This window comes from Coffea arabica, chromosome 1e (genome assembly GCF_036785885.1).
Source record: "Coffea arabica cultivar ET-39 chromosome 1e, Coffea Arabica ET-39 HiFi, whole genome shotgun sequence".
In the NCBI taxonomy this organism is placed as follows: Eukaryota; Viridiplantae; Streptophyta; class Magnoliopsida; order Gentianales; family Rubiaceae; genus Coffea; species Coffea arabica.
Window position 1 is genome coordinate 41879789 of NC_092311.1, and position 17653 is coordinate 41897441.

The 17653-nt window shown below is 34.6% G+C and overlaps 2 protein-coding genes across 5 annotated transcripts; one reads left to right on the forward strand and one right to left on the reverse strand.

Annotated features, from left to right (window-relative positions):
• Positions 1 to 5658: 5658 nt before the first annotated feature.
• Positions 5659 to 9517, forward strand: LOC113694324 (serine/threonine-protein kinase AtPK2/AtPK19-like). Its single transcript, XM_072071489.1, has 2 exons — positions 5659 to 5876; positions 8332 to 9517. Exons 1-2 carry the CDS (start codon positions 5659 to 5661, stop codon positions 9515 to 9517), a joined length of 1404 nt encoding a protein of 467 aa, XP_071927590.1.
• Positions 9518 to 11896: 2379 nt separating this feature from the next.
• Positions 11897 to 16864, reverse strand: LOC113689362 (putative F-box only protein 15). 4 transcript variants are annotated; one of them, XM_072056280.1, is made up of 2 exons: positions 16747 to 16864; positions 11897 to 13443 (listed from the first exon to the last, which is right to left on the reverse strand). In XM_072056280.1, the coding sequence occupies exon 2, from the start codon at positions 13441 to 13443 to the stop codon at positions 12154 to 12156; it is 1290 nt and encodes a 429-aa protein (XP_071912381.1). In that variant the 5' UTR covers positions 16747 to 16864; the 3' UTR covers positions 11897 to 12153. The 4 variants fall into 4 exon arrangements, with proteins under 4 accessions (XP_071912381.1, XP_071912378.1, XP_027062949.1 ...); XM_072056277.1 differs by lacking the exon at positions 16747 to 16864 and adding an exon at positions 15063 to 15229; XM_027207148.2 differs by lacking the exon at positions 16747 to 16864 and adding an exon at positions 14804 to 15228.
• Between the last annotated feature and the right edge of the window lie 789 nt (positions 16865 to 17653).

Genomic DNA, 17653 nt, shown 5'->3' on the forward strand with positions numbered 1-17653 from the left:
TACTAATTTTACCTTTCTCCCCAAACAACCGATCTTTAGTACATACTAAAGCTTCAACTATTAGTGGTGACAAAATGAACTATGGAATTGGTCTAGAATCCTATCGTCAAGGCTAAAAGCAGATTCTGATGCAAACAGTTTATACAGGAACACATAAGATATTTCTAGCTAATTTTTCTAGATCTAAACATCGATATCGTTGAGCCTTCCAATAGTCAAGAACATGAATCTCAGATTTTCTTTTACTTCTTGGCTCATCTAAATACATTTCCAATTGAGTTTTTTGTGCACCACATATAAATTCAAAACTATCAAATTCCTATTGAACATGACATTGAAAGAGAGATATATTAGACATGAAAATGAGAATAGAACATTTTTAAAATCACATGGAAGTATATAAATTAATAAGTCAATACTACTAAAAAATATTATCATCACACCTTGAAAACATGTGCTGATTGTTTTCCTTGTACTTCTGCTGCATCAAAAGAGGTCTCATTCATCTCATTTCTACCTTGAGAACAAGAGATAATGGCTGAGACGTCTTACTAACTCTAACATATTCATTGAAGAGATTAAAAAGTGTATCCCCGACCTTTGTTAGTTCTGCAGACCCTGAACCATATAATTTTTGATAACTAAACTCAAGAAACTGATATTTGTATCTAGGATCAAATATCACAGCAATGGCTAACAAAATATTGAACTCAGACCAATATTTGCTGAAATTCACAAACATCTGTTCAGCAAGTTTCTTCATAAAGCCATCAGAACTGTGACACTCCTCAAACAACTTTAATTGAATCAGAAAAACTTGAGGAAAATACAAGTTAGTAGTTAGTTACTTAGATCTCGAGAAGGCCATGGTTGCATCATAAAAAAAATTTTAAAAACTACAAAAATTTTCAACTCTTTCCCACTCTTCTGAAGATGGACAGCATTGAAAATTGGAATCACTCAATTGTAAGTGACAAAAGGCAAGACAGTAATAAAGAGCACTTGAAAGCATCTTATAAGTGGAATTCCATCTAGTTGGGACATTCTGAACTAAGGCCTTTTTAGAATCACGGGATGTTTGTGCTATGCATTGAGTAAACTTTACTTTTTTCACTTGAGAGCCCTTCACATATTTCACACATTCCCTTATTCTATCCATTGAGACATCAATTTCTTTCAAACCATCTTGCACAATCAGATTTAGAATGCGCACAACACCTCACATGAAATAAAATACCATCATGCACCAAAGCACCTTTCAACTTAAGCTGATTCTTAAGTATGTGAACACAAGAATCATTTGTAGAAGCATTATCCAAAGTGATGGTGAATAATTTCTTTTCAATGCCCCAATTACTAGCCAAACTATAAATTTTTTTTGCTAGAGCAATTCCACTATGAGGAGGAGGCATATAAGAAAAATTCAGAAATTTGTTTTACAGCACCCAATTATTATCAATGAAGTGTGTGGTCAAGCTCAAGTACCCAGCAGTAACTACGGAGCTCTATGCATCAGAAGTCAAAGCAATTCGACTAGGACATAATTGTAGTTCAGCCTAAAGTCCATCAACTTCTTTAGCATGCAATTTTTTTATATCTACCTTAGCGGAGTTTCTAGTAATATGTTTAACTTGTGGTTCCAAATATGAACATACATTTCTAATTCCCTCATGTTCGACAAATGAAAATGGCAATTCATGTTTGATGATTGCATGCATCATTAAATCTCTAGATTTCTCTTGACTAAACTGAGAATTTCTTGTGGACAAAGCTCCTCAATCAGCAGTAAGAAGATATTGACCAATGTTTTTAGTTGTCATTTTTTGACATTTTTTTATATGTCGAAGGAGATTACCTGTCCCCTTTTTACTCTCTGCAGAGTAGATACGCTTACATTTTTTGCATTTGCATTTCAATTCCTCATTTGGTTTTGGAGTTAGGACGGTAAAGTAACCCCAAACTTCAGAAGTTATCTTCCTCTTTTTCTTCCCTTCAAGAGCAGGGTTAGGACATTGAGACTGGCTCATTTCCATTGTTTCTTCAATGCTGTTGTCACTACCACTATCATCATCCACCTCAACTGGATTTGGATTTGTATCACTTTCATCCATCTGTTAACCAACAAATAGATATACATATCATTGCCAATTCAAGTTAAAATTTCTCTTGTTATAGTAGCAAATCGGAATCCATCTTTACAAATCTTAATCACACAAGGCTGTGTACAGCCCAACAAATTAAGAAGGCAAATATTGAATCATAGTTTGGAAAGTCATTTTCCATCAAAAAATTCCTATATACAGTTTTATTTGGCTATCGAGGGCACGTGCATGCCCATTGGTTAGATGCACAACTGCCGGTGCCCACTGCCGATGTGATAACTATAATACCGTTTGGATTAGTTGTTTCTGGGATTGTTTTTAAAAAATTTTATTGTAACAAAATTTTTATAGTATATTTTAGAAAATATTTTGAAATATTTAAGAGTAGAAGAGTTTTTAGAAGATATTTTGAGATATGTTTTAAATATTAAAAAAAAAGTAGACTGCTTTTTAGAGTATTTTTTAAAATTTTTAATAGTATTTAAAAAACTAATTTTTGAAAAACTCTTGAATCCAAATAGGGCTAATAGGTGGTTTGTGAATACCCATATGATCAATTTATGTTTTGGGAGACAATATTCTGATCGTGTCCAGAGTTGAATCTGTTCAAACTCTTTATCTACCAAATCTATTGCAGCAGAAGTTGAGTAGGTAAAAATCAATATTTCATCGATGTTTTGAGTAACTTACTTTCCAATATTAAATAAAAGTCGCACGGATCTAAAACAAATTCATGTTTAAGTTGTATACGACGTATGTAATTTCTTTTTTTTTTCCTGGCATAAATTTCTTGGTCTTTGGTGACTGCATTGAGCTCCTAACTAATCTAAAATCAAGCCTTGTTGGACCATTTTTGAGATCACTCTCCAAACATAATTTTCTCTATCGTTAGTATGCAATTTCTATATTACTCCAGCTTACTTAATTCTATATTGTCATGTGTTGAGACGAGTTAGCGTCCTAAAGTCAAAAACATTGAACGAAATATATAGAAAGCTTCCATAAGGTTGTACATGCACGAAATTTTGTCCAACTTCCAAAAGCAGAAACTGGAAGCTCTGGAAACCCATTTTCAGTCAAAGGTCAGTATAAATAGAACGCCATGTTTTGTTCACCCTAGAAATTCTAAATATCGAACGAGTTGCAGTTGCTTCACAATCCTTTTAAAGACGATCATTCTCTTACTCCTTTTCTCCTAATGAATCAGAATGCTCCCGATTTGTAACTTACAAGATCAGTCAATTTGTGTGATAGATCTAGTTAATGCGTCCAGGGATTATGGATCCAAGTTTTATTAAGGGCTTGTTCAATTTCTTTTATTTTTATCTACTTGCCCATGCATGCATGCATAGTTGCGTATGATTACGTTCGGGATGCTAAAACCGTGTAGACATACACTTATAACGTAATTTTCTTATGAAACTAACGCATGCTTGCCATGAAAGTAGCAATGTAGTTATAGTATATTGCGGGGATTCTAAGGTTTCTAAAGATTTCTTTTTTTGGGGTAACATGAGGAATGCTTGCTTGCTCGTTGCATCTCTGGACTTCTTTAACCTTTCAAATCAATAACAATGGACCTTGCAGTGATTCTGAAATATTACAGGCAAGGGTCATATGGATCGATCAGAAAATATCCACAACTTACGATAACTTGTTGCAAATTAATATTGGCTCATCATACAAGTAAGAACGACACAAAATTGCTTTAAGCAATAAGAATTGATTTGATTTAGCCGTGGTGGATGGTGGATTCCTAAAACATTTCCTCTCCTACTTTCCTTATTTGTTAATGAATTTTCTTAGCATCTTTTTCTCTATTATATCTTGTGAGTGGTGTCTTGTATGTCTTATTTCTCCTTGTTTCTCTAGAAAAATTCCATCTCTGTTACAAATCTTTAGAAAGGCAGCACCCTCCTCCTCGGCCCCTAACTCAAGGAAAAACAAAAGAAATTTGTCTAACAATGATTCAGTATCAAAAATGTCTCCTCATGTAAGTATTAATTCCTCATCATGAACTTCTGTCAAAAACTAATAATTCCTTAAGGTTCTGAAAGGCAAGTAGTGACAGAATTCGAGAATCCCTTTAAAACAAAAAAGAGTAAACAAGTAAATGTAATACTTTCACAAGTAGACAAATCTCGATCTTCACAGGAAATATACTAAAACTAGTTTCTAGCTCAACCCTCTCCTGATTGTCTTCTAATTAAATGCATTTCAATTAAAATTAGTAAGCAGAGTTTTCAAAAAACTAATTATCCATTCCACAGGTTCATAAACTGGAGGCATAAACAAAATACTAGCACATTTCAATACAATGAAATTGTTGGATGTCCCAAAATCGATTAAACAAAGAAAAAAAAATTCAGAACGTGTCGTCATTCAAATTGTTGGAAAGGGGTAAATACTCTACAAGAAAAGTAAGAACGTACGATTCTAACCCTTAAGCAGTGGCGCCACTTTTGCCGTCCATTCCTTCTATCACTACAAGAAAATGTTAATCACAGTAGTAAAAGGTTCAAATACAACTTGAAAAATCCAAAACGTTGTAAAACTGGAACAAGGGGAAAAAAGGGACTGAAGAAGCAGAAAATTTTACCTTAATCAAACTAATTCAGCTTCTTCGATGCGTGATTGAGGGGAATTTGGAGGAAAGAGTGAAGAAGAAGCCAGTCTAATTGGAGTAAATTAGGATTAACAATTACGTGGGAAAAGGAGAATGACGAAATTTGAATTGAGTGAGTAACCGATTGGGATTTTTTTTTTCCAATAGTAAAATCTTAATTATGTGCAAAAAAAGGAAAGAATATAATAACTATGTGTAAAAAAATGAAAGAATATACTTAGGTGATAAAATCTAGGAATAGATTCATTTGAATTTGAACCAATGTAATATTGCTCTACGGATCTGTTTGTTTTTATCTGTTCTCGGGATATAATTTTCTCAAGGGTTAAGTGCTACCAATGGGTAGGAGGCTAACAAATAACAATGGATTGGGTAAAATCTCATAGACACTTGGCTTGGTACTTAATCCAATTGTATGATATGGATTAGAGCTATACATATGATGGTTTTTCTCAGGATATAGTTTTTTATTTTTCTTTTACTAATTCAATTTAATATGACAAAGGTAAGTAAAATTTATTCTTGAAGGTGGATGCACTACAAATAATTCAAAGTTTGTGCTCTACTGAGGATGTACTTTTTCCCACCAGGCCTTGGATCGAAAATACTAGAATAGGTTTATCATATCACAACTCTACTAATGTAAATTGGGTTCTTAGAGACACAAACACGTACAATAGCTCATGAATTGGTTCTTTATGCCAAATCATCTGATTATGCTGAATTCTTTTGGAATTCTTCCCCATTTTTTCCAATCATTTACCGTTGTTGGACGATTTCCAACAATTCTAGTAATAAAATTTCTTTTTCTTATCAAAAAGAGGTAGGGAAATTTTACAGCGATGTTAGGATTGTCTTTTGGGTGGCCAGATAAGCTTCATTAGCTGGCCAAAAGTTGGAAGTACATTCTCATTCACGGTTGACTTCCGAATGTGTGAGAAATATGCTGGCAGTAACCTGAAAAAATCCATCTCTGATGATCTGCCTTCAGCATTTAAAGGTTTTAAGTCTATTGCGATTGATGCTAAACCGGTTGGAGCTGCTGTGACAAGGTACCGTCTCAAGAGACAAGGTATCCAGGTTGACATTGTCAATAGCATCAGGATAGCGGCTGATCTTTTCCGCAAGAATGGTTCCATCATTCCTCTGTAAGTTTCTTGCCTCTGGTAGAATTACATTCATGCTTTTGCACTTCACTTTCTACTATTTTCAATCCAGCTTGACCGAAATAGTTCTGTCTTTTACTTTTTTAATGCACTTATTTTAATTTGATTTGTCAGATCTTTAGATTGACGGGACAATCTTAAATAAAGTCAAGCCTGAATTGGATAATAACTTGTATCTCAATGGATTCCTTCTTTCTTTCTGGTGGAAAACTCTGCATTCGTTAGTGTTTGTTGCAAAATTAATTATTTTTTCCTTTTGCAAAATCTTGAAATATTCTATTTCAGGTTTTGATTATTGTTTCGTGGATATATTGGAATGATTAATCTGAAGCTTCACCTGCCACTTAGTCTAGTTCCCTAAGAACGTTTTTTTTTTTTGTGCTTGAGTCATTCTATGTTAAAGTTGAGATGTTGTACTACCTATTTGTATTCATGGTATTGTAGTTTTGGTGAAGATTGGTGTATGTCATGAGATTCATTTTATGTTATCTAATGGATGGTTTTATTCATTAATACTCAAATAAATAGCAGTTATTTTGCTTTAAACGGATTTCTATCTTTTTCTTCTTCTTAATGCACTTTATTGAGGTGGCTTGAGAATGGATTTCTTTCTGGTTTTGGCCTTCAAAAAATGGAAAAGAAATAAAAGCAGTAAGCGAAAAAGGGTTGTTTTTATAACTTGCAAGTCTGCCAGTCACAAGGCCTTTGGGGTCTTATTTCAATTTTGATGGTTAACTAGCGCGTCCCAATAAAACTAACAAAACACGAACAAAAATTTTTTATGACTATCATTTACATGTCACAAATAAATTCTTATTTTTTTTTTAACTTTTTGCTACATTCAAAATACAAGGAACAAAAGATATTCTTACAAGTCACAATTGACATTCATATACAAGTCGCAAAAATTTTAAACAACACTTAAGTCTTTAACTTCCTAGTTGCAAATATAACATTTTGTATTTCACACATAATTATACTTTTGCACCTAAAAAGTTTAGTGCATTTAGATAATTTCTTCATCTTCCTTCTTCTCTAAATGGGAGACTTCTAAATAAATGATTGTTTTTATTGTATTGACAAGAAAATAATTTGAGGATTTGAGTAAAAGAAAAGTATAAAAAGTTACAAAAAAATATGAAGTTTGTCATGAGGAATTTGAAATAACAGATGCTTATGAATATGAATATATATAATTGTGTTAGTTATGTTACATATGATTATTAAATGAATATATTGTTATTACTTATCATGTGAAAACCATTATTAAGAGTTATGTTTTACAAGGATTAAATATATTTGCAATTATTAGTTTGTGCCCTCGCTGGGAAGTATTTCTAGCTCCAGTGCTAGCAACGAGATTCAAATACACGAACTTGGTCGAGGAAGTGATCCAACCTTAATAATTGAGTCAACCCTAGGTATCAATTTGTAGTTGGTCTAATAATCAAAACTCTTGTCTAAGACTAAAAGTTTTGGGGGTTATATATATACTACAACTTGTATTACAGTTGTGAAGATTAATGAAGATTTGGAATTTTTTTTTGTGTAAGTACTACAAGGGGCATATCGCCTAAAAATATTTCTTCTGCCCTCTTAAGCATGGGTAAACTAGTTCAACCAAAATCATAAAGGAATTATTTTTTTTGGTTTTATTAGAAATTATCAATTATATTAGTAACTACTCAAGTAAATATACCCATCTATTATACATTTTTATGTTCATTAAAGTCTTTAACAAAATAATCTTTGCAATGTAAACCACTTTCTATGAAAATCATTTTTACAAATGATTATAATTTTAGGTAGTTGTACACAAATAGTGTGTCTCAATCACTAGCTAGTTCTTATAATTCACAAATATTGATTATCTTAGTTATCCTAATTAAATTACAAAATATTTCGATAGTGCGTTACCTTATTATACCATATTGATGTGTTGCATTATCAACTCTGGATTAAATTAACGAAGCAAAGCTACATACAATTAAGAATCCAAATCCGGATTCTAACAAGAGTAATTAAGGATAGAAAGAAGATATGCTAGGAAGAAAGTTAGTTTTGTTACTTGATAAGTGTAAAATGACTCTCAGAACTAATTTGGAAATTTTCCTTACTAGAAAGTAAAAAAAAAAAGTCAGTTATGAGCCGCGGCTACTTGACGCTGTCTTCTTCTTGCTGTTGCCTTGATGTTAACGAAACAACGAAGAGTTTCCTTCTAGCATTAGGATCTCTGCATCTTCCCTGGATTTCTTGCTTATTATCCACTAAGCAGCCCCTGCGGTTCAAGGGCTTATTGTTCGTTTTCCTTTGATCTTTTCATCCTTCCATCCTCATTTCAGATTTTCTTCTGTAGTTGAGTAGTATAAATTTCTGCTGCATCACTATTCCTTCCCTAACCATTATTTGTAAACATGGTTTCTTGCCATCTTCCCAGATTGATGGGGAACATCTTAAGGAAGCCGCTAAAGGATCTTGTGCCTCTCCCGAAACGACCGCTTGATGTCGATCACGTTGATATGGACTTTTCGGACGTGTTTGGACCTCTACCTACTCAATCACCTGATGCAAACGAATCTTCTGAAGATCCAGATTTGATTTCCGGCCCTAGGGACAAACTCGAGAAGTTGTCTCTTGAGAGTACTACTGGTATCTTGAAGAAAGATACTGTTGAAGGTGCTGCAATAGGGCTGGAGGACTTCGAGGTATTAAAGCTTGTTGGCGAAGGTGCGTATGGAAAAATTTATCAAGTCAGGAAGGTGGGTACATCAGATTTTTACGCGATGAAGGTCATCCGAAAAGCTAAGATTGTAAAAAGCAATCTTGCTGATTATGTGAAGAGTGAGAGGGATATATTGGCAAAAGTCGATCATCCCTTCATAGTTCGTCTCAGATACTGTTTCCAGACCAAGTATAGACTATACCTTGTTCTTGATTTTGTCAATGGTGGTAGCCTTTTCTCTCAATTAAGCAGGCAAGGCTTGTTCCGTGAGGATATAGCTCGAACCTACGCAGCTGAGATTGTCTCCGCTGTGTCTTATCTCCATGCTAATGGAATATTGCACAGGGATCTTAAGCCAGAAAACGTACTCCTGGATGCAGAGGGACATGCAATGCTAACTGATTTTGGCTTGGCAAAGCAATTTGAAGATCAGAAGAACACCCGATCTGACACTATTTGTGGAACCACGAAATACATGGCACCGGAAGTTGTTCTTGGGAGATATTATGACAAAGCTGCTGACTGGTGGAGTCTGGGCATTTCCTTGTATGAGATGCTAACAGGATTTCCGCCTTTCATGGGTGAAAACCAACACATACTTCAGGGGAAGATCCTTAAGGATAAAATCAGGCTCCCACCTTTTCTGTCAAGGGATGCACATTCACTGTTAAAAGGGCTACTGCAAAAGGATGCAAACAAACGCCTTGGAAACGGGCCGACAGGTAGCGAAGAGATAAAGGGCCACAAATGGTTCAGGTCTATCAACTGGAAGAAGTTAGAGGCTCGGGAAATTCAACCAAGTCTTGTTCCACAAATTACTGGAAAACAATGCATCACCAACTTTCAGGAGTGCTGCACTAACTTGCCTGTGATTGATTCTCCAGCTTCCAGTCCAAGATGAGCCAACAATACCTTCCAAGGATTCACTTATGTAAGGCCTGCAGCTGCTTTTTAACAATAACAGCTAATAATTAGTCAGGTAGTCCATGGATAGTCTGCTGCTCTGCTACTGTTGTATTTGTTGTCATAATTATCTTGTCTCTGGAGCCTGGAGGCAATATATATCTGAAGAATCTGGAGTATGGCTTATGTAAATATCTGTTTTGTGTAATATTAATGGAGAAACTGTTTTGATGAATGTATTACTCCTCTTGTTTGTGTATGCATGATTTGTTCTAATACCTAACAACAATTACGGGCTGAAAGGAAAAGACCACAGCAGCCACGGGACTCTTTTGATTGTAGCCATGGAATTCTCTATACCTAGAAAATATGTCCATCAACCAAGAATTGGTTCTTCTAGGTCCCCTTTGTTTCCACAAGAAAACAAAGCTCAAATTCTGAGAACTGCCGAAGTAGCTTAAGAAATTTTTAATGTCGAGTAAAACAAGCTTTAGGAACCGACCATAATGATAATCATTATTGTCATAACTAGAGTCTTATGACTTTGATTTGTATAGATTATAGACCTATATATGACTTTGATTTATGTACATTCACAGAAAATTGAAACCATAAAGTTGAGTTTCTAGGATTCAGAGCCCTTGAATTCAAATCTTACGATTCATAAGTTTCATTATTTGCCTTAAAATTGTAGAGATTGTTGTAATTTGATTAACCTGTAATTAATTTATTGTATTAATCCCACAATTGTGCTAAAAATATTTCACCTATAAACCTTTTTCTCTTCCACGAATTTCCCATTGCGATCTAGCTAAACTTCCAATATCGCATACTGCTGAGAACTTTCAAAATCCTATGCTCCAGTCTTTGATTCATTAGTCCAATAAAAATCCTATAAGTTTGCTACTTCCAAAAAAGTGCCTATTCTTAATCATCCCTTCCGAGTTAGGGCGCCAAATTCTATCAAAACCACAATTACTAAAGCGCAGAATTGCCTATTATTGATACGTAAAGTCCAGATACTTCTCTATTAACTATAATCCGGGATTTTAATAGTCTGGCCAAATTTAAAAAAATACCACAAGTACTCAGAATCCTGATGATATCTGGATTTTGATGTTCTGAGATCAGCTGTAGCTCCAGCCTCCATGCATGTGTTCAAGAATTCCTAAACTAATAGTGGTTAATTAGCTTAGTCCATTCTCCAAAATCTGCGTTTTGTGGCACCAAAAACTCCCATAAAAACTTCCCCAAGAAATCCATAAAACATCGGTCCAGAGAGGGTTGAGTGATGAGAGTTTAAGTCCCTTGGTCCACCTTGAAAGTCAGCAATTGCCTTTTGAGTTGGGTTGAGGATTAGGTGTAAAATTTCTTCCTCTCTATTGTTGGAAAGAAATCCATAAAACATAGCGAATTCGCAGTTACTAAATAATATGTCCTGTTTTACATCTCAGAATAATGTTTCAGTTTGAAGATCTAAAGTAAGAACCGAAGGAAGAGTTTTATGCGTCCAATGCAAAAAACCATGGCTAGCACTTGGCTGGGTTGAGAAATTGCTGCAGCATTCCATAAATTTCCTTGTTTCATTCAGTTGACAAAGGCATCTCCCTTCATTATCAATAACAAGAATCAGTATCCCACCTTCCAATGTCCTATCACAAAGAACGTAGAATTCAACCAGTTTATATTTCATGGAAGAAGTATATCTTATACCTGAAAATTAGGGATTCTACCTATACCTGAAAAACAAATGTTTCCTTCTAGAGTTTCTACCTATACATACAGGCAGCAATAAACTGCACGGATTTGAATGTCACATTTCTTCCCCCTTTTTTTGTTGGGTTGGGGGCAGGGGGTTGTTGATAAGCAAGATTACTTGAATCCCACTTTCCCTCGATGTACTTCAGATTGCGCTTTGTATTATACCGTTCATGCACAAGAAAAAGTGTGCACTGATCAGAAAATGCAAATTATACCATTTGCTTTACATATCTTGGTGCTACAAATCATTGAATGGACGTGTGATTTTTCAGATTGATTTTCTTCTGCAGTTCTGCTTCTTGTACTTCTATTATGATTCCCAAATATGTATGAATCATACTGTTAGGTCTTCACTTGTAAGAAATAACTCTTTAGTAATGGACGTATATCCTGTGAATGATTCCCTTGAAAAGATTCTCCAGAGAACATCCAATGATTGGTGGACCGGAATTGTTAAAATATGTCAAACTAAGCTATAATCATCATGGAAAAGTGGAACCATCCAAGAAAGAGAGAATTTCTATAGTGAACAAAAAGAAGGCAATTACATCGAAAAACAAAAGTTACCTGGCAGTAAAGCAAAATATTCCGAATGAAGCAACTTTGCCATAAAACAAAAGAAAAAGGAAAATTGTAGATTCCACAGTACCAGCAAAACAAAAATGTGAAATACTCTTACGATCACAGTGCAACCATAAAGAACAATGAAATTAATCCAACCTTCATGACACAACAACAATCAATTAAGGGGGAAAGAAAGACTCATCTCACAACAATGATCCTATTCTAATTGCAACCAATCTTTCTTCCCTCTTCTTCCATCTCATACTGATTTTCCATTTTTTTTCTTTTTTGAATAGAAAAAAAGAGCAACTAACTGACTGGAAATTTTGGAGAAACCAAGGTCTTGGCATGCGGAATATACCTCCAAGTCTCATTCATTTGAAAAACCCTACCCTTCTCCAGGTGAAATGATTTGATCACTCCTGTCTTCACATTGTAAGTAATGCAGTTTCTCGTCGGATGTATCTTATGATGGTAGCACCTTTCATTTGGGATTCCATCTTCATGTACAACGTAGAAGATTACAATCTCCCCATCTTTCAGCCAACCAACAGGCACAATTTGAAACCCTCCTGGACATAAACTGCGCCGAAGCATTTGCTTGTGAGGCCCTAGATCGATATTGGCCAGCTTAGTCCATTCTCCAGTTTCTGCATCTTTTAGCAACCACAGCTCCCAAGAAAACTTCCCCAAGTAATCCATAAAACAAAGTGACTGCCCAGTTCCCAAATATCTCCTTCTTTTCATCTCAGAACATTGTGGAGCAGCACATATGTAGAAAGTCTCAGTTTCGAGATCTAAATTAAGAACTAAGGGATGCTGATCATGTGGCCAATGCAAAATCCCATCAGTACTCACAATTGGCTTCTTGAAAATTAAGTCAATGCCTCTAAATTTCTCAAATTTCCAAGTTCCATCCAGTTGACAAAGACACCTCCATTCTTTATCAACACCAAGTGTCAGGATCCCTATTTCTAATGTCCACTGATGACTATAGTAGAACTCAACCAGTTTATATTTCTTGGAACAAGTATATCCCATAGCCGAAAAACATATATTTGCCTTGGCTGCAGCTGAAGGAGGAGGGATGTTTACGACTTCCTTTGTAACCAAATTTGCAACATAACGATTTTCCTTTTCACTTTTACCCATTAACACCAAACCATTACAGCTACTCATACTATATATTGGCAAAGCAGAAGAGTCTAACTCAATGACCTCAAGATCACGTTTCACCATTTCCACATAATGTATATAGTATTCTGGATAGCTTTGCCTGATAAGGATGCCCCTGTCCACCTTTTGGAGGTGCGCATCAACAAATGTTGGACTAGAGATTATCTTGTACCACTCCCGACAGACATACCTCACCACATTGTAAAGTATGTCAGCAGGAAGGTAGACGAGAATATTGAAGACAATTTCTGGTGAAAGGTAAGGGATAGAAGACCTCTGTTTCTTCTGATCATTAGTGCGAGGACGTAGGTTATGCCTCTTACATTGTCGAAGGCTACCTGATGCACACCATCCCACTCTCTTGTGAGCACGACGAGGACGGAGGTTGTACCTTTTGAGCGTATGGCTGACCTCCATGGCCATCTGGGTTATAAAACAATCAGTAAAATTACAGCATATTTAGGTGCGGGGAAGGTAAAAGAAAGAGAATTGAGCATATAGTTGACCCCATTTGCCATCTGGATTACAAAAGAACTGAAGTTGGTGTTCTCTGCTAATTACTTGTTACCAATCAGTAAAACAACAACACACTTAAGGGAGAGAAAAAAAGAAAGACAAAAAATAAATAAATAAAACGGACGACATGGAGAGAATTGAAACTAGCATAATTAGAGTTAAGTCTCCATTGCAAACTGCCAGCATAAAATGTAAACGACGAACATATTGTGCAAGAAGCTCAAAATTAACAGGAAACTGAACTTTGAAAATTTAAGTCAACACCATCAACAATAAATACAAATGCATTCCAAATCCATTCCAAATTTTCAAAGTTCCAATAGATGATCCAGGAACGGATTTAAACAAAACCAATAAAAAAAGAGAGCTGGAGCAATATTTTATGTTGGGTTCATCTGTTTTCAGAAATCCAAGGATCCCAGAAACTTCCAGCTGACAAAGTCCAAAGCCAAATCATTAAACAGAGAGGGAGAGGCCAAAAAAAATGAAGTAAAAGGCTGTCTATCAACAAATGGAACAAGGCATTTATGTGTATAAGCAAAAGCTATATTCGACTCTCAAACCCTGTTCTCTCCTCGTTCCCCCTTATAAGGCTTGAACCTTGGGGTCTACCTTTGCAAAAAAAAATCCCATTCTTGCATTTTCTGCAGTGCCTCTTTGCTTAAGATCCACAGAAAATCTTCAGTGGACAAGAATAATAACGTAAATGGTGTGTAGACAAGGATAACATTGGTTTGCCATGACTGGAAACTAAAGCGGCTATAGACTCTAATGCACCGCCATTAAAACATAAAAGTATTTGATAGACTCCAATGCACCGCTATTAAAACATAAAAGTTATTTTGTTATATTAGTATTTGATAGATAAGCACAAGTTTGAAACAACAATCATGGCTTTTTATTTCTGCCGGGGAAAAAATTGCAAAATGATGAGCAAAGATATCAATCAAGAAAAAAATAAAGATTCAAATCCATTTTTTTCCTTTTTTTTTGGCAGCAAACAAGGTTAATTGCATATTGTGAGCAAGGATATCATTCAAGACTTCTTGATCCAGTAAACAAATATTCAATCCTTTTTTGGGTTTTTTGGGGAGGATAATTCCCCTAAACATTTATCTAACTCCATCCCAAATCAATTTAAGATTTTCAAATTCCAGAATCAGCATTTTCTGCACAAACAATTGAAGAAAAAGGCGCCTTTTGAAGTTTCAGTAATCATAAACTGAATAATTGAAAGTAAAAAAAAAAGAACATCTTGGAAACTTACAGTTGAATTTTTCCAAAGCAAAATCGCCCAAAAAAAAACAGCAAAACGAACTAGTAAGAGGATAATTATGAGCAAAAGGCATATGGGATTCTTAGGCACCCGACCCGACCCGACAGTTATCCTGCTGGATGATCCATTTCATCCACCTCAGCTGCAACCCACCCGAAAAAGAAAAACTCCGTTTATGCACCCTAGATTAGGAGTGATATCAAGTTGAGTCAAGATTGAACATTATCATACTTGACCTCGAACTCGATACCTTGTAGCAGTATTCAAAGTCGAACTCAAGCGAGTTATTTGAACAAAGCTCGAGCTCGATTCGATGTGATACTAAGAGGCTCGAACTTGACTCAATAGAGCAAGAAGTTGGCGAGCTCGATATCGAGTTCGACTACTTGAGCTCGACAAATGGATAGGATCGTAAATATCGTAAATGACAACCTAAAAAGGTAATTTAATTATTTATAATATATTAATTAAATATTATACCAAGTACTCGATAGAACTCAACGAGCTCTCAAGTATATGATATATATATTCGAGTTTGACTCGAAACCTCAATCAAGTAGCTCAAACTCGACTCGAACTCAACATTAACCGAGCTCGAGTCAAGAGGTTGATCGAGCTACTCGTGAGTTCAAGTTAAGTTGCTCAATTAAATTGCACCCCTACCTAGAGTGGGTTGGAGCTCTCAAAGTTTGATGATTATTCGAAACTCCGGATTGTCCACCAAAACAATATCATATGAGTATTGGAGTTAAGTAATATCATTTCTCTTCATTGAGGTTTATTAAAAAACGTGAGATTCGGCCATATTACAGTCTTCCGCTTACCAAAATCTATAATAAATATAGGGTAAATTACTAATAATCCATCTTTGATTTCATCTATTGCCATATAAACATTTTAATGTTTCAAAATATCCATTTCAAAATATAGTTCCTTGTAAACTAGAAATTTAACAGAAAATGGTCTATGTAACCGTTAATGCAAATAAAATATTTTGTTGTATCAACTAGTGTCCATTAATATCAATTAGGATCTTACCTTATATAATATTAGTCTAGGTTCATTTATTCTAAGTGTCTGGCTAGATTCATTCCGAACAGCTTATAAATAGTGTGTAACTAGTGGAATCGGCGGACTGGAATCTCAAACACGAAGATATAGGCTATGGGGGAATGCTGGATTGGCAAATCTTATTTCAAATGTTGGTCTATTCCGCATGGAGTTGTACCAACAACTAAAAAGACCACTACAACAAACTTACATTTCCAAAATACCCCTCCCTTTTTAATTCATGTAACTAATTACCTACTAAACCACATTCTCCCCAATTTAATTAGAGATTAAGGAAGTTTAGGTAATTACAGCCACACAAAGGCTATTATCACTTGTTCCTACTGCTAAAAAGACAATCAAAATAATCATACATTCCCATAATACCCATTAAAAGGCACAACCTCATTTCTGGAAATGTACGGCAAAAGAACTCACCATAAATTGTACTCTGTGAAGTACCCACAAGACAAAAAATCTTACAATTCTAAAATGACCTTACGCTTGCAGTTGAAATTCAAAGACCATTTTCGCCTTAAACTCGTTCTTATATGGTACAAGGAATCATGTATCCAACAAACATTTTTCTCCCAAATAATTCTTCCAACATGCTATTAAGAGCTTTGTGCTCAATCTATCAGTAGTCAATTTCCGATTACTTTCATTGATTACCACAGCTAAAATTAACATGAAAGAGGTAGACAATCAAGTTAACTCACATTGCTTCTTGTTCTGATACCTAACAACAATTACGGACTTAAAGGAACTAGAAGGCATGCATGTAATCATTAAAACTACTTCAACAAACAAGAAATAGTAATCAATTACATAAGAAATAAAACAAAGGAGAAACAAATACTTGAATATAAATGAACTACAAATACCGAATGTATCTTCTCACAACCAACGATGGAGATGGAAGTTTTCTCCCTTGAACTGAATTAAAAATTTTAGCTACTCATCTTCTAGAGAAAATGCAGAGAAAAAGAAAAAGAAAATAACTAAGGTATGAATAGGATGCTCTTGGCGTATTCTAATGCTCCCTATTTATAGTAAAAAAAACTGCCATTATCAAAGCTAAAAGATAAGGACATAAGGACAAGACATTTGAAAAATCTCTCAATTCCCACCAAACTTCTTTTCAAAAATTAGTTGTTTGGTCAATGTATAATCACTTGATAAGATTTCCAAAATGCAAATGTCTTTCCATCTTAAGTGCTTCTAATATATCTCTTCCACCGCAATATTCTTGATTTTCCTTCATATCTTCTTAATTCAAACTTCCAGCATGATTTTTTTGCAAAGAATTTTTCTAACGGATGCCCCATTAATACAACTAGTATTCACCTAACCTACCATATATATAGATATACTAATAATTATTATCCTCCCATGCATTTATATACTTTTCCTATTTAATCTTACCTATCCTCCCTTGTATTTATTACTTTTTCTAATTAATCTTATATTTTCAAAAATATAACACCTGAAATATATTTTAATAAGTGCCCTATAGGCATTCGTTAGACAAACCGTTTTGCAAATCATAGAAAATATACTTATAATTTGACAAATCTATAATAAAAGTTAAGTAAATCAGAAGATAAATATATACAAATAATGTATTTATTAGATGTAAACCAAACTTAAAAAAAAAAAAACCCAAAGTGTAGGCGCACATCACATATGCAGTTATATTAATATCTTTTCTTAAAAAACATTACATTTTGTAAAACAAGTAGTTTGGCTAATAGTCACAGTCAAAAAAAAAATATATATATATATATATAT

Bases quoted from the DNA above. Each gene is read 5' to 3' on its own strand.
- LOC113694324 (XM_072071489.1), top strand. From the start codon at position 5,659: ATGTGTGAGAAATATGCTGGCAGTAACCTGAAAAAATCCATCTCTGAT. The intron at 5,877-8,331 runs GTAAGTTTCTTG...CCATCTTCCCAG, and splicing joins AATGGTTCCATCATTCCTCT to ATTGATGGGGAACATCTTAA.
- LOC113689362 (XM_072056272.1), bottom strand. From the start codon at position 14,169: ATGGGATTTTTTTTTGCAAAG. The intron at 13,444-14,148 runs GTAGACCCCAAG...TTTATAACCCAG, and splicing joins TGGGATTTTTTTTTGCAAAG to ATGGCCATGGAGGTCAGCCA.